Source organism: Macrotis lagotis, chromosome 2 (assembly GCF_037893015.1).
Source record: "Macrotis lagotis isolate mMagLag1 chromosome 2, bilby.v1.9.chrom.fasta, whole genome shotgun sequence".
NCBI classification, from domain to species: domain Eukaryota; kingdom Metazoa; phylum Chordata; class Mammalia; order Peramelemorphia; family Peramelidae; genus Macrotis; species Macrotis lagotis.
This window is the reverse complement of record NC_133659.1, coordinates 165,532,068-165,557,181: the sequence shown is the minus strand read 5'-3', so window position 1 is coordinate 165,557,181 and position 25,114 is coordinate 165,532,068. Positions and strand designations below refer to the sequence as shown.

At 38.8% G+C, this 25,114-nt stretch overlaps 1 protein-coding gene across 1 annotated transcript; it reads right to left on the bottom strand.

Moving 5' to 3' along the window:
• Positions 1-346: 346 nt before the first annotated feature.
• Positions 347-25,068, bottom strand: SHE (Src homology 2 domain containing E). Its single transcript, XM_074223385.1, has 6 exons — positions 24,169-25,068; positions 21,653-21,779; positions 14,129-14,458; positions 10,486-10,642; positions 9,423-9,542; positions 347-7,386 (listed from the first exon to the last, which is right to left on the bottom strand). The coding sequence occupies exons 1-6, from the start codon at positions 24,799-24,801 to the stop codon at positions 7,200-7,202; spliced, it is 1,554 nt and encodes a 517-aa protein (XP_074079486.1). The 5' UTR covers positions 24,802-25,068; the 3' UTR covers positions 347-7,199.
• Positions 25,069-25,114: the final 46 nt, after the last annotated feature.

Here is a 25,114-nt window from a genome sequence, read left to right as displayed (position 1 = left end):
ACTTGAAGAATTTCAGTGAGGGGGGAGGGGGGTCTGCTATCACTGAGGAAATTAGTGCTTTTATTTCAAGTTCCAGGTAAAGGAGGGGTATTTCTAGGGAAATGAGTATGGTCATTTTTTTTCCCCTTTAACTATGATTGCAGGTGTGGCTAGGTGGTGCACTGGCCCTGGATTCAGGAGGTCCTGAATTCAAATCCGACCCCAAACACAAATTACCTAGCTATGTGACCTTGGGCAATTCACTTAACCCCATTTGCCTTTCAAAAAAACAAAAGTATGATTGCAAATTGCTTTTCAGGATGTCTGGATCAACATAATTTGCTTTTAAAAAGTTAAAATCTATCCCTATACCATTTTTTAATTATTAGTTTTTTATGCCTTAATATATAATACATGGTCAATTTTTGTGTAGGTGCCATATACCACTGAGAAAAGGTATATTCCTTTCTAGCCCCATTCAATTTTCTCCAGAGTTTTATCATATCTAACTTTTCTAAGATTCTGTTCACTTCCATAATTTCTTTTTTATTTTGTGACTAGACCTAATTCTGGAGATTGAAGTCCTCTCTACTAGTATAGTTTTGCTGTTTCTTCCTGTGACTCAATTAACTTTTCTTCTAAGAATTTGAATGCTATACTACTGGATACATATATATTTAATACTGATATTACTTCATTGTATATGGAGACTTTAAGTAAGATGTAGTTTCTTTCCTAATCTCTTTTAATGAGATCTATTTTGATTTTGCTTTGTATGATCAGGATTGCTAACCCCCTACTTTAACTTCAGCTGAAACAATGTATTTTTGCTCCAGCCTTTACCTTACTATATTTTTACTGCCACGTAGCATGTTTTTAAAATTTGATGTAGGCAGAGAGAAATTATCGATAACAGGTAGAAAAGGCCTGGAATTAGTCACGTGCTATTTTTCAATGATACAGAAATGGGAGTGAAGGGTAAAAACTTAATTCCAAGACTGCTACCAAGTGTGAACTTTGAAAAATTATGGCTCTCCTGCATATTTCAATTCTACAAACTGAGATAAAAAAAAATGTTATGACTTTATCTGTGTCAATACAACAAAACTGATTGAGAAAGGTTTTTATGTTTGATTTTTAAAAATCAGGTGCCTACTATATACCATGTGCCTAAGTGAAGCATAATTTGATTTTCTTCTTATCCAGTTGACTAAATTAGCTATTAGCATCCATTGAAGACTAGTACATGCCAGATGCCAAAGGGAACAGGATAGGCAGCTTTTTTATGGAGCTGTGAACCTATCTAGCATTCAGCAGATGTTAGAAATACTCCAGATCCCTTTGTCTGCTTGAAAACAATTTGAAGCCTAAAAAATTCTGCCCTGGAATATTTTCTTAAAGTCTTACTCTTTTGCCAAATAATAAGAAAAATAAAACTGCACTCTCATACCCCCTTGTGGCCAAAGTTATTCATATTAAGTAGAACCTTATTTGGACTGAATTTATTGAAAAGAATGGCTAAAAGCCAAACTTATTTCTACTCCACAAAAAAAATTATTCCTTAATATATGCAAATTAGAGTGAACTTTAAAGTACTTGAATTATTATGCCATGTAAATCTAGCTCCATTTTTCTGAAGAGATATAGTAAAAGGAAGGAGGTTTAAGAAATTAAAGAAGTTTGAAAGAATAAAAGAGACCAAGTTGCCCAGGTCACATGTTTGACAACTTTACATATACTTTTCACAGGAAATGTGAACACAGAATTATTTCTCTGGAGTTTTAAAGGACATCAGAGGCAATTTAATTCAGCCTAATTTTATAAGGGAAGAAATTGAGTCCAGGGAAGACTGGCCCAATATCAGAAAAGTAGCATAAGAGGTGAGATTTGAACCCAGAGTTGTCGGATACCAGAGACAATTTGTTTCACTGTAACATAATTTTTGGCTTTCCCTGATGCAGCTGTCCTCTTTGCCTTTTAAGTTTTGGACTATTTCAAATCACATAGAGATACTAACCTATTAAATTTAAATAAATGAAATAAGCCATAGCTATTACACTGACCAATAATTAAGTGGGCAAAGGATAGGAATAGTTTTCAAAAGAAGAATTGCAAAGCATTAATAACCACATGAAAGAATGCTCCAAATAACAAATAGTATGAGAAATACACATCAGAACCACCCTGTGCTTTTATATCACACACTGCAATTGTTAAAGATGACCCTAAAAAATGGCAATAGCTAATATTGGAAGGGTTGTAGGAAGATAAGTACACTGATTCATTGTTGGTAGAGCTGTGAATCAGTACAACTATTTTGGAAAGCAATTTAGAAATATGAAAATAAAGTACCTTTTAATTCAATACTGGGCTTTTTTGACAAGAAAATCCCCATATACAGCAAAATATTTATGACAGCACTTTTTTGTGAAGCAAAGAATGGGGGGGGGGGGTTTGAGAGAGATAAGATTCCCTTATTAGGGGAATGGCTAAACAAATAATGGGTCAAGAATATAATGGAATATTATTGTGGAATCAAAAATGAATGTATTTAATAGAGTAGTAGGGAAAAATCTACACAAACGAAAGCATTTGTCCCAAAATTTTCCATTTCATTTTTTTTCCTTTTTTCTTAGAAAGAAGGGGAAGGACACTGGAGAAAATCATAACTAAAAAACAAAAAGGTCAATAAAAACTAATTTTTTAAAATTAATTGAATGAAATAAGGCAAAGATTATGGTTTTCTTGACATGACATTTATTTAAGTTATATTTCAGGGTAAACAGCATTCAGGGGAATGTGTAGCCATGTTGGCTAGCACAATACATTCAGAAATTGTACAAAATATTTCTGTATTATAAATACTTAATAAGATAGGCAGTTGGTTAAAATACATTCTTCAAAAAATGTAAGCTAAACATACATACATACATACATATATATATATATATACACATATATATATATATATGTGAACTGAGATTTTAAAATGTCAAAATTCCCCTTTCAAAAACAGCTGAACAATTAAGAATTCTGGCAAAATTAGACATTTGCCCCAATTATCTGATAATCACCAGCACTTTCATTTAAAATAGAACTACAAAAAACAAGCTATACAATCCTAAACAATGATGAGCACTATAGTATCCCTGGAATCCTCATCAAAATGGAAAGAGGTTTATTAGAATGCAAATCTCCTTTTAGAGGGAAGGGTATTTCAAGGTGGCTACAGTAATCAGCACCATGTCAAGTCTTTCTCCCATTGAGAGGGTTTCAGTAATTCATTAGGAAACAATGAAAGGGATTAATATTATCTCTTCTGAATAGCACTTTGTTCAGACAGTCTACCATAAGAATTAGGCCAACACACAGTTTTCCCACTGCAGTTTAGGTTCATTTCCATGAGATGGTAGTATTAGCTCAACTCTTTCCTTTTATAATGTTAGAGGTTCCAAAGAAAATTGCAGGCCAGATTTTTAAAATTAGCCAATGGATTCAGTGATTTCATGTATTGGTGAGGGCCTGACAACTGAACCTCTAACAACTAGGATAATGTTTTGTAATAATCTAGGAATATGGTCCCTGAGATATCGTGATATTAAAACACTGATGATCACATTTTCCCAACCAATAATTGAGACAGGATCTGACAAAGGATATGACTTTTGCAAAGTCTCTTTAAAAGTATACTCCCCCCCCCCCCCCTTAAAATTGGAACAGTTTCAGGAAATCTGGAGCATATGATCACTGTAGCTACAGGAAATCATAAGGTAAATTAAACAACAAGATGTGGAACAGGGGAATAACAGTGTCTGAAATTTAGTCAAAGGCCAAAAGTACCTTGTGGATGGTGGGAAGAAGTAGAAACTAAAAAACATTCTTAATTAGAATGAGGGGCAGGAGGGGAGAAAGAAGAAAAGCACTTAAAGGAACCTGTATTTAAAGGGTAGCTAATGAATGCATTAAAAAATATCATCCGAAACAAATGGAAAAAGATCTAACTTTACAACCTTTTCATTAATCTTCAGAAACTCTAAAACTTAACAAAACTCTCAATTTTCAAATGAGACACACTCTCTCTCTTAAATAAAACCAGAAATTTAACTCCCTGTTAAAAATCATTTGGAGACACTTGAAAGACTGTATGCCTTTCTCTCCTATCCTCACCCAGAGACAGTTAAATAAACTGCTGCTTGCAAAAGCAGAATTTGAGCAGTTAGGAAAAAATATTCTTTTTCAGAAAGCTTAAGAAATAATTTTTTTTAGAATTATTAGGGAAAAGGGGGTAAGAGAGGATAAGGGCAGATACTCTTGGAGAGAAGACACAACCATATCTTGTTTTTATTGTTCACTCATTAAAATTCTCCATGATTCCCTATTAGTTAACTATTTTAGGTTTCTTAGAAATTCATCCTTTTAAAATGATCAACCCAAGTATTCCAATATAACTTTTTCAACTGGAATGAGGGAAGCAATGGGAAAGATGGGGAAAGAACTAGTTAGGTGACCTTCAAAACTCATTAGCCTGGGAAATACACAAAAAGAAATAAGTGAGGAAGAAGAGACATAAAACACAATTAGTGGATATTGTAGTCAAATCCTAGAGAAACTAGGGTGCAAGGAAATGCAGAGATGTCAGCTAAATCCAGTTTTTGTTCCAATTCTGGGATTTTAGTTGTAATTGTTCTACCAACTACAGGTATGATCTTTGACAAGTCACTGTCTCTGAGTTTCAGATCCTTCAGAAAGTGAGTCTGGGTTTTCCCTAAAATACTATGAATGTTGGTTGTTCTAAATGACTATACTCTCTCTTCATTACACCCCAAATTGTTTCCTCTACTGGAAATAATTTAATTCACATGAATAAAACTAGAAGATGCTTGTACTTGAGACAAACTGATCTAACCCACCAACATTCCCAGATCACAATAAATACCTAGCTTTTTTACAGTTTTAGATCAGCTAGCCCAGGCAGCTTAACAAGGAAGCCATTAGGTGACACCCTACTGTGCCTAATTGTTTTTAGAACATATGGTACTTTGTGTCACCACCCCAGCTGTGAATTCTCAGGCTTTTGTCACAATCTAAAGAACAGCTTAACTCCTATCTCCCAATTTACTCTACTTTCTGGTTTGTCACCATCTTCCATAGATTTCTCTCTCATCAGTCACTGGAGATTTAAAAAAAAAGTCACTTTTTAGAAGAACTTAAATCATTTTTCCTTTTTTTTTTTTTGTAAACAAATATAGTGAATTACATAGGCATCATGATGAACTGGCAACAACTTAGTATCTTTGTCAAGAAAAGACCAAATGGAATCCTAGAGGTGGACATGACTGAAACGACTGAATGACAACACAATGAATAAAAGTCCAGGAAAAGTACAGTGTTGGGAAATAAGGGTTTTTAGTTAAATACCTGATTTATTTATAATTTACACCTTAAAATGTTATTTCAGTATTCATCATAACAGCTGGTAGTGCCAACTTTTTAAGTCATTTAGTGCACAAGGTTAACTTTTGTAAATGTTTTACATTGGTTAAAATTATGACATTTCATTAGGTCCCATTTATGGTATAGCTATAGATAAAATGAAACAAAATGTAATTGTGACCTGGGTAGAGCTTAAAAATGAACTCAGTTTTAAAGGTTCTAAACTATGCTTAAAGAAAAAAAGTTAAAAGATTACCAACATAAACAAGTATTATCAAAAAATTCCTTCAGAATTTTAAAAACCAAGAGTATACATATACAGAAGCCCCTTTGACCAAAATTTATATATGAAGTGAAATGTAACAATAGAAAAATGATCATTTGTGGCTGCAGAGATCTTCTTCCCTCAGAATGTATACAAATTAATATTTTTCTGGCCTTTAAAACAGACAAAAAAATCCCCACACTATAAAAATTAAATTTTCATTGGATCTTTTTTGCAGGCACATAGGCCATTTTTAGGAATAAACTGTAAACCCCAGAATACAGAAACAGCTGCTCAGCTTTAATTATAGAGTCTCTTACCATAATATTATTCTTCTCACAGTAAGTGTGTTATCCCATGTTTTTCTCACAGTAAATAAATTGGCAATATAAGTTTATGGCTTATTATAAAGATAACACAAAAGCCTTATTTAAGAGAATGAGAAATAAAATTTATAGAAAACCTGTTATGAGGTTAAAAACACACATACATCCAAGATTATAATTGAGTCTGATAGACACAGAGTGGCAAACTCTTTAAAAGAAAAAAACCCCAAAGCAATTTAGCTTATACCATTTAAATCCCAAAGCACTACTTTTATAAAACAAATCTAGTCAAGTTGTCCCAAGTCACAAAGATCCCATAGCAACAGGTTTTTCCCCAATGAAGCAAAGACTCACAAGTTATCCATTTTTAAAATAGTATTTGATTAGTTATATTTTTTTGGATTTTTTTCTTCAATAACAAGCCCTTTGGTGATTATTTTTATTCAACTGTTTCAGAATAATGTCAACAATGTTTAATTATAATATCAATTAAGACCTGTAGTGATCCCCACCTCTATTCTCAGTTATACACATATGTGATAGATGCCAGATTTGAAAATACATTCTCTAGCAAATACTCCATTAGTAAAGGTAGAGGGGGATGGGATCCTAATCACCAAAGAAACTGATAGTCAAAACTTCAAGTTTGGAGCTCTTCTTGAACTACAGCCTATCAGAAAACTTCCTGAGGTCTCCTCTTCCAGGATTCCTGGCCAATCCCCATTTTTCATGGTTTCTCCATCTCAAAGTTCTATCCCAGGTGATGTGTGCCTGCCTTTCTGTCTGGTTCCTCCCCAAAGGCAGAAAAGCTACAGCACAGTGATGTTTTAGACAGACTGGGTTGGTGAGGAGTGCCTTTCTTCATCTGTGATCAAAACTGGGCAGATGTCGCTTTTTTGCTTTGTGCTGGAGTCTTTGCTTATACTTTCTGGGCAAGTGTTACTTAGTATAGACACTTTGGCAATGGCAGAGAAATTACTGTCATTTCTCCATTCTCCTCTTCAGTGAAGAAGAAAGCAAGTGCTGAGAACTGAATTTGGGTCAAATAATTTATTATTTTAAAAAATGAAGACTTTCACTCCCTTGAAAATTCCAGAAAGTAGACACCAATAATTAAAACGTCCAGCCCAGCTCAGGGCCAAGTTTGTGTTGCTGTCTTTGGGGACCCAAGGTGCTCCAGGCATTCACTGGTGGAGTCAGTGTAGCCTGCTGTGTACAGGGTAGAGGAGGGTCATGTGTTCTGCTCCCTTGAAAGGTAACTTTTCATTGGAATAGTAATGCACCACCTCTGGGATGCTGTCAAACACAGCACTTGTTTGATCTAGGGTATACTTGTTATCTTTTGTCTGGGCCACGATAATGTGAACACATCCTTGACTGGTCCTGTAACAAGACACAAGTCGGAGGAGGAGACATGAATGAGTGAGACTGAGAGAAATCTTACCGGGAAGAGACCACACTGGCCAGGGACTTGGCAGTCTAACAGGCTCTCCTGGTCTTCCCTCCATTGTTCTATCATAAACAGAAATGCTCTCGACATTCAACACTCAAGCAAAGTTCCCAACCCCCTCCTAAATTTGTTTCATCATTAAGAGCTGTATCCTCAGAATAAAAAATATTATAGGTGCTAACCTGATTAAAGCCTTTAAAAAAGCTAACAATCCCATCCCATCATTTATCTTACCAGACTGTTTAAAGCACCAGGTTAAAGCACTAAGCTCAGGATAAAAAAAAAAAGTCTACCCCATTTCCTTCAACAATAACAAAAATATAAAGTATGAATCCAAATTTTTTTCCATGTCTGGAAAGGCCATTCCTTGTTTTAAGTAAGTTTGTTTTGTTCAGATACAGCTTGTTGGCTCAGACAATGCAAGTTGGCAAAGAAAGCTCAAACTAATCCAGAAAGCACCCGTTTCAGGAGCAGAGCAGGGCTATTCCTGGCATTGTATATTTGTTGGCCATTTCAGTTTTATGAGCAATATTGCTTAGACAACCGGCCCCTTTTCCCCCCTGTAGCCTGATTGTTTCAGCTACAGGGGCTCCGCTTCCTCAGGAAGGAAATGCAGTTAGTACTCCCGACAATGATCCTCCAATATAGCGCCATTGAACTAGCCTTGGAGAAACGACTGCCGGGGAACACCCAGACTCCATGGGGCTGAGGCATAAACACGTCTTTGTGTACAGTTAGGGGCAGTGGCAGCAAGTGAGAGGCTGGCCATCTTCTCCTCTCCTCTCCATTGTAAGGCACTCGCAGCACAGCTCCTGTCAGTCCTGTGCCAACCAGGGCAGCATTCTCAAAGCTCAGAGTAAAAAATGCAGGGAGGCAAAGTCCTCCAGAGTGCAAGAGGACACAATGGATCTTTATTACAAATGAGAGTGCATTTTTATTCAGTCATCATCCCCAACAGAGAGAGAGGCAGGCTGGTCTGAAAAACCCTAACTAATCAATGGATTAGTCTTGAGCCATTAGTTATGAAGATGGAATTTAGAGAAATGATGGGAAAATGTGTATGAATAAAGTAAGCAAACCACACAAGAACTACAACACAAGATGTGAACATTCAAAGACTGGCCTCCTAAGGAACTATTAAGAATGGTCCCAGAAACATCCCTCCCTTCTCGCAACTCAGCAAAGAGACACAAGAAGCTACAGAGACAGAGGGCTGCATATTTGTCCCATATGCTCACTATATTTTTGTCTTGTTTATTTTTAGTAACAAGGAATGGATCAATTTAGGGGGCTGGAGAAAAAAAAAGACATTATATCCAGAAAAGACAGACATAAAAATGAGAGGTAATAATAACATTTAAAAAATTATTTCAAAAATAATATTACACAGATGGAAATGGGGACACAATTATCAAAAATACATTCATAAACCATTCTTAACTGATCAAGAGAAAGTAAACAAGCTAATTCTCTCCTCAGAGAAACCAATAGCCTATCTAACATTGTCTCATGGACAGTAACTTGACATTGCAAGGCAATCTTTAACCATTCTATATCAAACCACTCTATGACTTTAAATAGTATATTGTGACCATTTTAATGGACCTGTACTCTTATTTTTTTTCTGGTTAAGTCCCACTTTCTCCTTTATCCAGTATATGGTCCTAAGAGTTTGTTAAATCAGTCATGATTTAGTCCCAATGTGTCAGGGGGGAAAAATTTATTCAGGATTTGAAGAGTTAAAAGACCCAGGTTAAAACCCTGCCTCTGACATCAACTCCCTCAGTGTCTCTGGGCAAGTACCTTAACCTCAGAGTTCCTTCATTGTGAAGGTGAAAGCTCCAAGTTAGGATTCTACGACCTCTTTCCAAAAGAAATGCTTCTCTTGAACCTTATTCCATCTGGGACCTTCTTTGGCCTTGTTCTCATTCTCTTTAGCAGTCTGATGAGGGGGCACTGAGGTACTTACTTTAGTGCAATAGAGTATCGACTGTTCCCAGACTCACTGTTGCGCACCAGGTAACTGGCTTCTTTACAGGGTTGGAGCCGATTCTCTGCCTCTGCCCGGGCAATGGCTCCATGATACCAACTAAAGTAAGGATGGAGAAAGAGTTGTGTTAAAACTCAAAAGTCTGGAGACTGCAAAATTCACTTCTGTTGAAGTAATGTATTAGGGGCCTATAGTGATTTATACTAGATCCTATTTCTTATTTTAAGTTACATCAAAAAGCAATTAGGATAATTCTGCATCACAAAATCTATAAGAACAGAACTTTTTTTTTTTTTGTTAGGTTTTTGCAAGGCAAATAGGGTTAAGTGGCTTGCCCAAGGCCACACAGCTAGGTAATTATTAAGTGTTTGAGACTGGATTTGAACCCAGGTACTCCTGACTCCAGGGCCAGTGCTTTATCTACTGCGCCACCTAGCCACCCCAGAACAGAACTTTTGAAAAATACAGTTTTCAATCTGTGTAGTCTGTTCAAGGTTCAAGTTAAATGAACAAAATCTGTGTACCCCTACCTTAATACAGAAAATTCATGGTAGTCATGGTCAATCTCTACATGTTACCAGTGATATCAGGAGGTTGATGTCTTGACTTGCAAGTGAACTGGATTTAAGTGAGGGAGAGCTATGCAAAGTCATCAGCCTGGGTCAGGACAACTAGAGATACATTGCAGAGTATGAGCTGACCTTGGTAAAAAGAAGTTCCCCATATCAATGAAATCAAAAGTCCAGCATCTATCTTGATAATGGAATCATCAATTGTCTCCAAGATTTTTATTTCTGGAGGAGAGGGCCTGATAGAGTAGAAGGAATGCTGGCCTTGGTCTTGGCAGACCCAGGTCCACAGTCCAGCCCTTGAAGCCTGTGTGCCCATGGGTAAGGCTTAAGCTCTATGGGCCTCAGTTTCCTCATCTATAAAATGAAAGTATTGGATAAGATGGTTCCAGAGGTCCTTCCAGTTCTATATCTATGATCCTATAAATATTCTGCATCAGTCCTGGAGGCAATCAAAGAAAGGGTAGACTTACGGCTGCTTTTCCAGACTAATAGCTGGGTCCACTCTCTCCCCTTCACCATGATCAGAGAGGGCTGGTTTCAGGATCTTCTGTGTCCAGCTCTTCTGCCTGTGGTGATGTCGCACTGTTTCTTCCTTGATGGAAGGTCTCTCCGATCCCTCAAACTGGACTGGAAGGAAGGCTCCATTTAATATCAGACTTGTCAGTGCAGTGGTCTAGGTAAGGCTTCAAAGAAAAAAATGCTTATCCTGACTCAGGTCAGGAAAGAAGTATTTTTTTTTCCTTTGACAAAAAGTGCAGAGAGCAGGAAAATATGTTCGTGTATCTGAGTGCCCTGAAACTTCTGACATTTCATTATATTTCTAGCATTTTCCCACACAATGCCACTTTCCAGCAAGCCATCTACCACTAGAAGGAAGTTTTAGAATATTAATTGTGACCAAACTCTTCTATCTTTTACCACATCTATTCAGAAAGTCCTACTTTTACACTTTTCAGATTCAAAAGGATTATTCTAGCAAAGCATACATCCACTAAAAATAATGCTTTCTGAAGTTTTGGTTATTTTTTTTATTAAAAATTCCTAGCAATGGAAGATAACAGGAATAAATGAAGATAGCATACATATTTTTAAAATATTGAATGCAGCAATTTTTTTCTTTGATGTCGTATATGCTTTGGTATTATGTCTGGATAAATTTGAAGCATATTTAAAGATATACCAGACACCTAATTTTGTTATCGTTTAGTCATTTCAGCTGTCTGACTCTTTGGGATCTCTTTGAGGGTTTTCTTGGCAAAGATACTGAAATGATTTGCCATTTCTTTTTCCAACTCATTTTACAAATAAGGAAACTGAGGCAAATGAGGTTAAGTGGCTTGCTCAAGGTCACACTAGTAAGTGTCTGAGGTGGGATTTGAACTTAGATCTTCCTGACTCTGGGTCCAGTCCTCTATCCATTGAGTTACCAAGCTACTCGGGCCCCTCAAAGGTGTTTAATAATCCTAGACTGACCAATTTTAAGCTTCTGTGCAGGTATAATACACAAACATCTGGCTCAAGAGTTAAAGGGCCTGGACTCAAGTCCCATTTCTGACACCTAGGTCTTGGGCAGGTCACTTAGATTCTTTAAGTCTCAGCCTCTTTGGCCAAAAAAAAAAAAAAAAAATGAAGGAATGGGTCTAGATAATCATGAAGCTACCAGATCTATGATCTTATAATACCAAGTAGCTATCCATCAGAAAGATGAAATGGATTAAATACATCATCTAGACTTTAATAAATCTAGACTGTACCTTAATCATAATGAAGGCATTCAAATGGATCTAGCAAAAAATAAAAGGAAACCACGATTAGGCACTAGAAGGTTTTTATTTCTGACACTAATATGATACTCTTATCAATTTACACAAAGATATGTATTTGCAGTCATCCCTCAACATTTGCAGGCTTCCCATTCACAGTTTTGATAATTTGTGGGTTTGCATATTAAATGGGAATTTTTTGAGATTTGTGCTGTCCTTGGGGAAAATAGCAGACAATGCCCATGTGTAAAGAAAACTAAAAAAAATTACCAAGTGACAAAGTCATAAAAACTATGTTAATAACCTATTTTTTAATTTACTACCATAAGTATGCATATATGAATTTGTAATAAAAGTTAAATTTTGTTAAAACTTTCAGTGTGCTAAGAATTACAGGCTATGTACTCTCTTGGGGAATCCCTCCTGTTTGTCTTCCTCTACCAGCAAGACTCAGTCACGTGATTTTCACCCTCAATGATCACTGCATCTTGCTCACTACAAGGGTAGCTGTAAAGACTGCATAGTTTATGAAATAGTACTCTCTCCTATTTAGAAACTGCAATTTTTTATGAGTGTTTTTTTAAAATGTGTTTTACTTGGCTTTACTTGGATCAAATAATTATGATCATAGTTATTAAAAATAAAGGTTCTGGATGGGGTCCCAGGTTATTCAGGTTTTTTTCACATTTGTGTGAGGATCCTGTGCCCTCTAACCCTTAGAATATTGAGGGATGGCTGTATGTACACAAATATATAAAGTCAGTTTAATATCAATTCCTTTAAAATATTAAAGCAATACAATGATCACTTAGTCCTTAAATGACTATTTTGTGTGTATTCCATTTTATTCAATATTGCAAAGAATACTATTTTATAAAACAGTTATTAACAGATTCATGGATTTGAAAAAAACACATACAAAAATCCCAAACAAGCACCATTTTCCTCATCTATAAAATAAAAAAGTTGATTAAATTGCTTCCAAGATCCATTCCAACTTTAGAGCTATGATTCTATATCATCCAAGCAATCTTCTACATAAATTATAGGTTTAACATCAAAGGCAGACTCAAGACAATATTTTAATAGTTCTTTTGAATGATTCTAAACATCTAATAAGATATCACTTAAAGAATAAGAATATGCAAACCCAAACAAATCTATAAGAGCACAACTTGAGAACATTTCCCTAAACAACTAAGGAAAAACCACCAAAATCTTACTTCTTCATTCTATAATTCAAGAAGAGTCATTACAATGAAGTAACAAACTGACTGAAGAGCAACTTTTCCCCTTGACCACACAAGCTGTGTTAGGTCCTTTTCTCTTCACATTCTGAGGAATCTCATCTGCTGCCAAGAGTTCAACTACCATCTCTAAAAAGCTGACTCCCCACATCTGGATCTTCATCCTGAGTCTCTCCAGTTAGACCTTATTAACCCAATGTCCATTATCTCAAATAATGTATCCAAAATAGAAATAATGTTTTTCCCAAATCCATTTTAACTTTCTTATTTTTACTGAGGGCCATACTATTCTTCCAGTAAACCAGGTTTACTACCCCAGAGTTATTCTTTGTTCTTTATTCTTCCCATCTGATCAGTTGTAAAGAATTGTTGATTCTATCTCCACAACAGATCTGACATCCATCCCTTCTTTCCTCTTATATGGCCACCACCCCACTTCAGCCCATCCTCTTAACTGCCTCTGGACTTCCTGCCTCTAGTCTCTTCCCTCTCAAAATCATCCTCTGCACTGCCACCAAACTGATATTCCTAAAACAGAGTGGACCACATCACTCCTCTACTTAAGAAGCTTTAGTGACTTCTCACCTCTATAATAAATTAAAAACTCCTTTGTCTTTTAAAGTTCTTCACAATCTGTCTCAGTCTACTGCTATAGATTCTCCTTCACCCATTCAATATTCCCAACTAACTTGTTGTTCCCTACATTCAACAGTCCATCTCCTGTCTCCATGTAATCTCTCCTCACCTTTATCTTATAGAATCCTCATCTCCCTTCAAAGCTTGGTTCATGGTCCAACTTCTACAGAAAACCTGTTCCCACCTCCCCCCTTTGCTTCTGTTGTTCCTTCCCCTAAATTCCCTTTTATTTCTTTGGATTTATGTTGCATTACATATTCCTTGCACACATGCTATTTTCTCAGCAGGAAGCTCCTTGAGGATAGGGCTGCTCTTTACTTCACTGGTGTCTAACACTGGCTGGCAAGTAGTAGGTATTTCATAAAAGTTTGTTGACTAAAGTATTTAATTAAAAAACAAGACCAAACGTTTTTGCAATGTGTATTTTGGGTGAAATGGTAGCAGCTGTTTCAGTGATTTCCTCTTACCTGACAATGCTTTCACTATCTGTTCTTTTTTCCATTCCCATGGCTGTTCATACTCTGCTGCTGGTCGCTCATCATTTTCAGGAAGCCTGCTGTCTGGGGAACGCATCTTTCTTTCTTGTACATTGCCCATCTGTACATCTGGTTTGGGTCCTCCTTCTCCAGGTTCATAAGGAGTATCATACAGTTGTGGGGGCTTTCCCAGAAGGTCTTTGGAACTCCGTCTTTTAGCCAAAGTCTCTGATTTAATGCCATTTTCCCCCAACTCGCAGGGGTTGTCTAGCAGTTGAATAGCCTTCACCAAGGGGTCTTTAGAACCTCTTCGCCTTATCTCTGAAAGGTGTACACATATATATGAGTAGAGAGATTAATGAAAATATGTATGTAGGACCACAGTTCCCTAGAAGGGGGCATGCTATTATAATATCCGTGAAACTTAAGTATCTACCCACTTTTCTGTCTTATCCACCCAGTGAAGGCTGGCATGCAAGTTTGGAGTTATGTTTCAAAAATTCTGATTCTCCGCCAGTAGCACTAAATAGTGATAGCTACCATGGAAGCAAGACAGGGAAAGTGTCTATTCCTTCCTTCCTCTATTTGCCATATAAATCCTATGACATATAAACATTAGGCATTAAATCTAGAAAAGATCACAGAAATCTACAGATCCCAAAGGAAGGCCCAGTGTGAAGCAATGTAGCCAAATGAAGCAGCAGCTCCAGGGCACACTGCCACATACCTACTCTAACCATGCAGTCTGATCCGGCTCCAGTTTAGCCTTAAACTGTCTGCTCCATGTTAGAGAACAAAATGAGACAAGCCAGATGTAAAAGAGCCAGTGTGTAGAAAACTGCAAACAGCAGGAGGAATTCGTTCCCGTGGGCTAGAACCAATGTCTTCTAATCATGGAGAATAACCAGAGGGAGCAAAGTCTTTTGTAAAGTATTTTGTAAAAAATGATGATGATAGGATGATCTGGGAAGAAGACTGATTATTTAAATTTTAGAGCCACTAACACTGCTGCAGTCTGGGAAAGAACTGAAGAACAATAAAACCAGATTAAAGGAGGGGGGGAAATGACTCGAACTTGGGGGGAACAGAAAATTAAAGCTAGAATCTGTTTACAATGATTATGGGACCAATGTCTCTTTTGGGGCTCACACACTCTCTGCCCTGGCTATTCTTGGACTCCAGAGCTGGCACCTTCTTAATCTGTTCTGTTCAGGGTTTAGGAAAAAAACAAAAACACTTCTTTTAAAAACAAAATAGTAATTTTTTTCTAAAGGAACTACAAATAAGAAATGAAAACAATAATGAACACAAGAAAAAAGGGCATGATAGGTTAATAGAGTACATATTTAATTCATTCTCAATGTCCAGATACATTATATTCTCTACTCTTGTTTTATTTCAACACTGTCTCTACTGAACTAAGAGGAAAAAAGATTTGTCTATATTTATGGTCAGGAGAAATAAATTTAGGGAGATAAGAATAAGCAGAAATTGCTTTACATGGAAAAATTTTATCACAATATTCAACCTTTCCTACTTATAAAACACTGCAGAATTGATGATGGTCTTTTAAGTGCCCCTGGACGATATAGCCTAAGTATCTCTGTTGGATGCCTTTCTACTTTTTTAGAATGTCTACAGAGTCCTGGGAGAGAGGAGTGGAAATAAATGAGCTGTGGGCTTTGTCTGATGTTTGAATCATAGAAGTTGAAAGCTGGAAGGAACCTCAGTGGCCCTCTTGTCCAACTCATACACAAAAGGAAGGGAAAGAAAAGCACTCCTTCCTTTGAAAGTCCTTGGATTGGGTAAAAGATATGCAAAGTATTATTAGGTCTCTAAACAATGTTTAATTAGGAAAAAAGCAAGATTTATACATGAGGTCCCTCCACCCCCTCAAGCTCAATGACTTCAGAGTTCATTCCAGCACCTGGCTGTCCTGAACCTGAGGCGCCATAGTAACAGAAACAATCACATGGTTGCAAACGGATCCTTCCTGTAGGGAGAATAGTCCCTGACGTGCAGAGCTGGCTTGGAGAGGAAACAAGACTGAGAAGGAGGAAATGGAGAAAGGAAGCTACACCCAGGCTGTCCGATACAAGCCATTTACCACAGTAGACAACAGAAAGCAGTTAACTAACTGCAGATAAACAGTCATTTGTAGCAAAGGGCTGAAACCAAGAGCTGACCTTGTAACAATTAAAATGTGCTGCTGGATGGAGCAAGATATGAAATGTGTTAAAAAAATTTTCCTTTTCAATAACTAATTCTAGACCTGTGGACTGTATGCCATACATATTTGCAGTTTTGACAACTGGAAGAACACGGAGAACTACTCCCCCCCCCAACTTAAATAATTTAATTTTAGTCTATAACTTCTCTAATACAAAGATCTTTAATAATTAAAGATTCTTTGATAAATTGGGCCCTTTTTAACATGAATTTAAAAGTTTAATTCAAATTCTCTCTATATAAAAACTGAAGTTGAAGAATTTCAGAACATGATACTTTAAGCCATCTTCCACCAGTTAAAAAAATCAAGCTTTCAAGTGTAATATGGTATTGTACAGTGAGGGTAGGGAGAAGTCAAAAGGCTCCATTATCTCCATGAGCTAATTATTTTGTATACCAGTTCTATTCAAAAACATAGGGGCACACTTTCAGATTTGGAACAAAATTTTACAAGTATTCAAACCACATAAGAATTTTCTTTCCAGACAGAAAGGTCTAAGTTTATCCTTATATGTAGAACAAAAATCAGAATACTGAGTTGTAAACCCCAAATTTAAAGTTTACAAGGAGGGGCAGCTAGGTGGACACTTAATAATAACCTAGCTGTGTGACCTTGGGAAAGCCACTTAACCCCACTGCCTTGCCAAAAAAAAATGTTTACAAGGGAAATAGTGAAAAATCTAAAAAACCATGACTGTCTCCCTCCCCCTCCCATATTTGTAATTTTCTCCCTATTTGTGACCATGGTTAAATATCCAAATTTTTTAAGGACGAGAACATTTAAAAAATCTGAATGTGTTTATTATTTTATTTTTTCCAATTGCATGCAAAGATAGTATTCATCCATTTGCAAGTTTAGAAGTTTCACAATTTTTCTACCACCCCTCCTTCCCCCCCCCCACAACGGTGGCAAGCAATCTGGTTAAAAGTTGTACATATATAATTGGTCTGAATGTGTTTAAACTAAAAGATAAAACCAAAGAATAACTTTGGATGCTCTGAGAAATCGTCATATTGGAAGGGACCTTTAAGGTTTCTTTTAAGGATCTCTGATACTAATCTGACAGCTGTAGACTAACAACAAACCAATGCTAAATTCTCACAATTTTTACCTCATATGTTCTGCTAAGGAAAATGGTTTATGTTACTACTCCCCTATTTATAACCTCTTTTAAAGAAGTACTTATTGGGGGGGTGGTTTATGTTACTACTCCCCTATTTATAACCTCTTTTAAAGAAGTACTTATTGGGGTGGGGGGACAGCTAGATGGCAAAGAGGTTGGAATGCCAGGTCTGGAGTCAGGAAAACCAAAGTTCAAAACCTTAGATAGTTACCAGCTGTGTGATCCTGTGAAACTCACTTAACCCTGTTTGCCTCAGTTTCCTCATCTGTAAAATAAGCTGGAAAAAGAAATGGCAAACTGTTTCAGGAACCTTTGCCAAGAAAACTCCAAAAAAGGTTACAATGTGTTGAAAACAACTGGAATAATTGAACAGAAAAAAAATATTAAAAATTCCAGGAGGATCTGGGTTTTTAGTCTCAATTTTGTTATTAAGTAACTACTTGGCCCTGGTCAAGAAATATCTCCTCCTGCCTTTCATTCCTATGCCTCAATTTCTTTCTTACCATATGAGGTTGTTACAGGGAAAAAGAAAGACTAAAGGATCACAGTTCTAGTCCAATCTCCTCATGTTGTAAATATAAAAGGAAAGATCTTTCATAGTTCTTTCAAAAGGCAAGTTTATACTCAACTTTATAGATCAAGAAGAAACTGAAAGCAACTCAGAAAAAACTCAATAGGATAGTATTCCCCATCATGAACTGTGCTGCTTTATAAAGAAATGGTGGCTTTTTAACATATTTAAATAACTTTATAGTACTTTAAACCATAACTAAGCAGAACAATAACAAAAAGGAAAAAAAACCAGAAACAAATCATTTATTTCCAGCTTCTGTTCACTTCACTCACTTCCTGTTATTCTGTCCAGCTGGGGAGCCCTATGGCTAGGCTAAGTCAAGACCTTTACACTATGCTGACAGGGAAGGGGATATATTAGCTATCGAGGGAGGCAACTAAAACTCAATTACTAGGGACCAATGTGTTTAAAAGTAAAGTATATAGACTGTTGTTTTATTATAGATTGCTGAAAATGAGGTAATCGAAGTTTTAAATTTTAAGTAAAATTCAGACTACTTAGAAGAAATTAGAAATAAAAATTCTACCCTACCCTGCTGCTCCCAAACATCCCTAGCTTTAAGCTTACATACTAACAGGGAAAATAAGATGTGCACATAAATATTATAAGAAAGAATATGATAAATTTAAAGGAAGGGTTCATTCCAAGTGCATGGAAGAAATGTGAGGAGAAAGATTGCTTTCATCTGGGGAGGAGAAAGTGAAGGAGGTATACAAGGAAGGCTTCTTTCTGGTAGGAGAGGACATCTGAATTGGGTCTTGAAGAAGAGGGACTTTTAATTTAAGGAAGAAAGGTGTGGACATAGTCCATTCTAAACACGGAGGCAGGAAATGAACCATAGTCCAATTTCCCTGAAAATGAGGTAGGTGAAGAATAGAATTATAAAACATGAATTAGAAGGGTGGATGGAAGTCAGTTATGGAAGGCCCTGAGCCAGGTAAACCAGTTTACATTTTACCCTACAGGAAAGGAGGAAAACTACTGATTGTTTTATTTAAACAACAAATTTCACAGATACATTTTTCTTTTGGCAGGATCAATTGATCTGTAACTTCCTTTGTAAGCCCACAACATTAAGAATACAACATTCATAAGAAAAATACAAATCAACTACATGGTTGTATTTTTCGCAACCACTTAAAAGAAACCCTAGAGACAAAATGATTTATTTCATCTAAAGAGGAAGAGAGCAAAAATATGAAAACAAAAGGAGAACGGAAGCTCCGAACAGGAATTCAGCATAGAATCTTGGGGGAAACTCCTTTTTTGAAATTTTACATCCCTTTTAATTGTTTTAATTTATCCTTTTTATTCCTCTCCTTCAACCACCTATTTTTTTTAAACTTTTTACTGTGACTCAGTTCATTTTTCACTTCCTTTCATTCAAGGGTTTCACCAGGGGTCACAGTCCAGTGACCCTTAGGGTCAAAGCCTGGCCAGGCTACACCCTCCCTGAATCCAGTTCCTTATCTCCCTCCCGCAGAGCAGCAGGAAACAGAAGCACTGCTTTCCTGTTCTAGTTCATTTTCATTTCTGAAGCCTGCCCTGCCTGTATCAGAGTGCTGAAGTTATCCTTGTGTTTCACTATTCTGAGACTCTGCTTATGTTCCTGTAGTTTGACAGCTTTTCAATTTGTTTTAAAAACAGTAGAAACAAAGACTTTAATGTGTGACCAATTATTCCTTTCTCAGGCATGAAACTCATGACACTCAAGGGGGGAAAAAAAACCAACCAAAAACTCCCTTGAGTCATCACTCATATATGAGATATCTATATCTTAAGTCACAAAGTTTAAATAAAAGTTAGTGGATAAAATTAACTGAAGGGAGAAATTTGTTTTTTCATTTGCTGTATGAAAGCACTAAACTAAGGACACATGAATAACTTCAAATCATAAAGAGATAAAATAAATGTAATTAAAATAGGAAACCTTGGTATTAAATGATAGCATGATTCCGCTGACTTCATAACTCTTTAGGAATAAATCATCTTTAAATTAAGATTATGAAAAAATGAATTTAAGTGATATCCATTACATTTATTTAAGATACAATCATTTCAAACTCTGTCAAATTAGACAGTTTGAGGAAGTGTATTTTTCAGCATAATAACAGATCATATTGTGTCAACATGGTTTCAGGTTATTCTTTAAAACAATGTATTATTTCCTTAATGAACACTTGTGACTCTCATTGATATCCAACAACTTAGCTTAGGGAAATAAAGAATTCAGGAAATACATATAGTAACCTTATCGGGGAGGATTCCCTTCTGTACTTGTTTTCATAAAAGTAATAATCTTGCCTAGAGGTCAGAAGGGACTGAGTTGAAATAGATTGAATGACATCAGAAAATACATTGAACTCTGGGAATTACGTGATCCTACAGAAACTTGAAACAAGTAAAAGAAGCAATGTGCAGGACTAGGGAGGTCACGAGTGCCCTATAATTTGTCTTCCCTCTGTGATGATCATTTCCACCAATCCTGGACAGATCTGGTTTGTATACAATTGTTTGCATGCTGTTTTTCCCATTAGACTGTGAGCTCCTTGAAGGCAGGATCTATCTTTTGCCTTTTTGTGCATCCGCATTGCTCAGCAGTACAGGCACACAGCAACTTAATAAATACTTTTTGTTGACTTGACTCTGTCCTGGTTGACCACGGCTGATGTAAACTATTTAAAAAATAGCATCTAAATTTAAAGGTGATTTATATCTGGAACACTGAAGTCAGCTGGATCATGCTATCTTTTCATCCCAAAATTTCCTATTCTTTTATTTAGCTATTTTAAATGTTTTAGGAGCATAAAAAAGTATTCACCACGTCCTTGCTTTCATGGGTCAATCTGAAAACAGTATTTGGAGTTTGGGGGTCAGTTCTGTGTGCCATGTTGTTAAGGAGAACTCTAAAAAGTTGGAGAGCATCCAGGGAAGGATAAGCTGGGATGGTGAAATCATTTCACATGAGGATCTATTTAAAGAACTGGGGATGTTTTAGCCTTGAGAAGACTTGAAAGTGGTGGGGAGTGAAACATGATCGCAATCTTTAAGTATGGTAAAGGCTGTCATGTGAAAGAGGGCCCTCTCTCTACTGAATCCCAGAGGGAAGAACTATGGATTATGGACAGAGCTATAAAAGAGGAAAATTCAGACTTGATGCTAGGAAAAACTAACCATCTAGAACTATATCAAAGTGGAGGTCTTCCCAAAAAAGCCCCGGTCCTCTTTCTATCTATTATGGATTTGGTAAAATCACTTCATTTCTTCCCCAATACCTCCTCTAAAAGAACTTGAAAAAGGCATATTTGTAAAAATGTACTTTTTTTTTTTTTTTGTGGTTCATGATGACACTGGCACCTCCTTCTGAGGAGCCTCCCTGGAGTAGTGCAGATTGGGCAGCCATCCTAACAACCTAGTATCAGAGCTGCTACTGCTCCTAGGGAGCTTAACTTGCTCAGTATCACCCAGCCTCAAGATTCTTGACTCTGAGTCAGGCTCTCTATCCAAACACCAACTGGCTTTTTACTTGAGTGAAATGGATAAAGTAGCAGGCTTATATCCATATTTAACCAGCAATTTTTCACAAACCTGTTATCATCTGCTGTGCATCATATGGTTCCATGTAGCCATCATTCTCCCCGACTCTTTCTGCATCCCTTTGACCCTTTGTACGTTTGGCATCATAGGGATCAGCATAGTCTTCTAAAATGATCACCTGTAACAAGAAGAGTTAAGGATTCTAAAACCCCTAAGTAATGCTTGTCACAGGACTTTGGAATCCCCATCAACAGACAAATGATTACAGGTGTAGTGGGTATGCTTGGCTATGTGTGAAGACTTCCAGACAGTCTCACCATCACCCAAAGTACAAGTGAACATATAATAAATGCCAGTTGACTGATGGTGGATTGCGTGACTCTATCCACTCTTGCATGCAGTCTCCAACCCCAAGAAAGCATTTGCTACACAAAGTGCATGGTCTTGGAATAGAAATAACACACCAAAAAAACCCCCAAAGCAAAAACCAAACAACAAAAACCTTGACAGTGCATCCGCATGATTATTAACCCCAATACTCCTTAATTAACTGAGCTTCCAACCACAGTCTATCAAAAACTAATACTTACTGAATGTCTCCTAGGATCCTGCCCTGGTAGGGAGTTGCAAGGAAACATATAAGACATGACCTCTGCTGTCAAGGCACTTAAAAATATAGTCAAAGGGGCAGAACTTAGTATTAGATGGCATTGTGTGGCTCTACTGGAAGGATGAGTTCAGAGAAGGGAGACCAGATTGGAAGAAAGATGGATTTTAGGTGTATATGTCACAATGCACAGTGTAGGACTTTGAGGAGCAGAGGGAGAGGACAGAGAGCATTGAAGATGAGCTCTTACCCCCTCTGGATGAAAAGAGGGAAGACAAGAAGGGGAACTGAGCAAGGCCTCTAAAAGGATTCAGAGGAGGCTGTTTAAGAAGTCAGAGACATAAGTGAATGAGCAGATACCCAGCAGCTATATGTGAAGATTGAAACTGTCAGTCATCTTACTTCCTTCATTCAACAAATCTTTATCAACAGCCAATTAAATTACACATGTAGATGTGCTAGGTAGTCCCAGTCCTCAAAGATCTTACATTTTAGTTAGAAGCACAAACCATATTCATGTGAAACTCTAAACAATATAAGGATTAAATAAGACAAGAATAAACAAGCTGTGTGTATACACACACACACACACACACCCCCCTCATGTTATAGGTTCTGACCATCATCCAAAGAGCTGTTAACTGGGGGTGTTAAAAATTTACTCCCATCCAACCCAGGAATTTCTTCCCCTTATAAAGTCAATGTACCCAATAAAAGGAAAATGCAACATTGTTTGTTAACACAATATTCTAAATATTTTATCGCTCACTTTCACTGTTCTTTAATCCTGGACAGAATCCAGAGCCTGGGATGAAATAACAAGGACCATCAAATATCTTAGCTCTTCCCAATCTTAACTTCCTTAAGAAATGTTCTGAAAACTGAGAGGACCTAAAAGCAGTCTGGTGTAGTGGACAGCAGTGCTGGAAGACCATGGTTTGAATCCTGTCTCAGGCTCTTCTTAGGGAGGTGAACTACTCTGAACCTCAGTTTCCTCATCTGTAAAATGAAGAGGATAGATTTGGACTTAATAACTTCCTTTTGGCTCTAAATCCATGATTGATGCCCCTTTTCAAACATTAGCTACAGAGAAGAGAGGGGATTCCTTTACTAGCAAAGAGAGCTGGGTAGGTTGTAAATTAATTTTATCAATAATCAACAAAATCACAAAAATGAATGCAGTACCCTTCAACAGGCAAAACAATAACCTGGCAAAATGACAAACTCAGTTACACAGAGCTTTGAAAATGATAATACTACATGGCAAAGTGAAGCACCAGAACTCTAAGAATAAGATAGTGTCACCCATGATCCAAACTTCTCTTAAAAGCATCCAACTTTTACTTTTCCATGACTACAATGAAGGCTTGATTTTTTTTTCAAGTAAAGAGTTCAACCACCTAAAAGAGGAAGATGTATGAGGTTGTGGGGGAACAAGAAGACAGAAGGAATGGCTTCTACCATCATCCAAATCAGGATTGAATGGGGATTGGGTGGTGAGATTGTTGAATTGGTGGGGAAGGGAGAAGAGAAGGTTGATTTGATGGGCGGGGGGTGGGGGGAAGATTGCTTAATGGAAGGAAGGGTTGGCTTGATGAGGGGAAAAAATAGATTTGATGGAGAGGTGAAGGTTGGTTTGACTGGATAAGGATGACTGAATGGGGGAAAGGTTGGTTAGATGAGAGGAAGGGTTGCTTTGATGGAAGGAAAGGTTGGTTTATTGGGGGGGAAAGGATGGCTTGATGGGGTGAACAGGTTGGTCTGCCGGGGAGAAGGAGAGCAGATAGATTTGACGGTAGGAAGGGTTGGGGCAAGCTCGGGAGAAGGACTGGCTCGATGCAGAAAAGCGTGATGGAAAGGTCTCGGTGAAGCGCAGGAAGGGCTGGCCAGGGGGGAGTGGGGCGCCGGGAAAGGGCGCGGAAAGGGGGCTCCTCCCCACCGGCATTTCCCGGCTCCGTACCGTGCCCCCCTTGCCCTTGTCCAGGTCGGGTCCCAGGGAGGAGGGGGAGGAGGAGGCGCTGGAGCAGGAGCTGGAGCTGGCGCTGGAGCCGGGGTAGCTTTTGCCGTTCTTCTCCTGGGCGTCCACCTTGATGAGGCGGCTGATGTAGGTGCTGCAGCCGCTGCTCCGGGCCGAGCCGCGGGGCGGCGGCTCCTCCTCGGCGGCGGCGGCGGCGGCGGCGCGGGAGTTCTTGCGGCTCTTGGCCGCGGCCGCCTGGAGCATCCCTTGGATGCCGTCGCGGGCCGGCCGGCCGTCCTTGGCGGGGCCGGCGGCCCTGCAGCCCAGCTCGGCGGCCGAGTTCTTGCGGCTCTTGCCGGACGGCGGGGGCGCCCCGGGGCCGCCGGCCTCCGAGTTCTTGCGGAGTTTGCCGGCCAGGCCGCCCCCGCCCCCCGCGCCGCCGCCGCCGCCGCCGCCCCCGGGCTTCGCCCGCTCCGACACCGTCTTCAGCGTCAGCGGTAACTCCTTGAACCACTTGGCCGCCATGAAGGGCGCCCGGCCCGGGAGCGTCGTCGTGGCTCCTCCGGAGCCCGAGCCGGCGAGCGCGGAGGCGAAGCCCGGACACCGAGAGACGCCCGGCGCCGGCGACACGCACATTCCCCGGGGCGAGGCGGGTCCCGGGGCGGGGGCAGCTCGGGGGCTCCGGAGGGCGGGGGTCCCCGCGGCGGGGCCGGGCGGGCTGCTCCTGCCGCGGTCCCGGGCGTCCTCGCCGCCGCGCGCCTGCCGGCCTGGGAGTCCCGGGGAGGCGCGGGGCCGCTGCGGGCTCTCGGTGCCCTCGGGAGCCGCCCACGGTGCGGGCGCGGCGGGTCGCCTTCTCGGAGGGCTCGCACGGACGGACCCGCGGACAGCCGGGAAAGCTCCGCGCCGCGCGGCCCCGCCCCCGCCCCGCCCCCTCGCCGGCCGGCGGGAA

What these genes read in the sequence shown, in the direction of transcription:
- SHE (XM_074223385.1), bottom strand. Translation starts at nt 24,801, where the DNA reads ATGTGCGTGTCGCCGGCGCCGGGCGTCTCTCGGTGTCCGGGCTTCGCC. An exon ending in ACAAGGGCAAGGGGGGCACG is followed by an intron (nt 21,780 to 24,168) that starts GTACGGAGCCGG and finishes TTCTTGTTACAG; the next exon opens with GTGATCATTTTAGAAGACTA. An exon ending in TGCACAGCAGATGATAACAG is followed by an intron (nt 14,459 to 21,652) that starts GTTTGTGAAAAA and finishes TACACCTTTCAG; the next exon opens with AGATAAGGCGAAGAGGTTCT.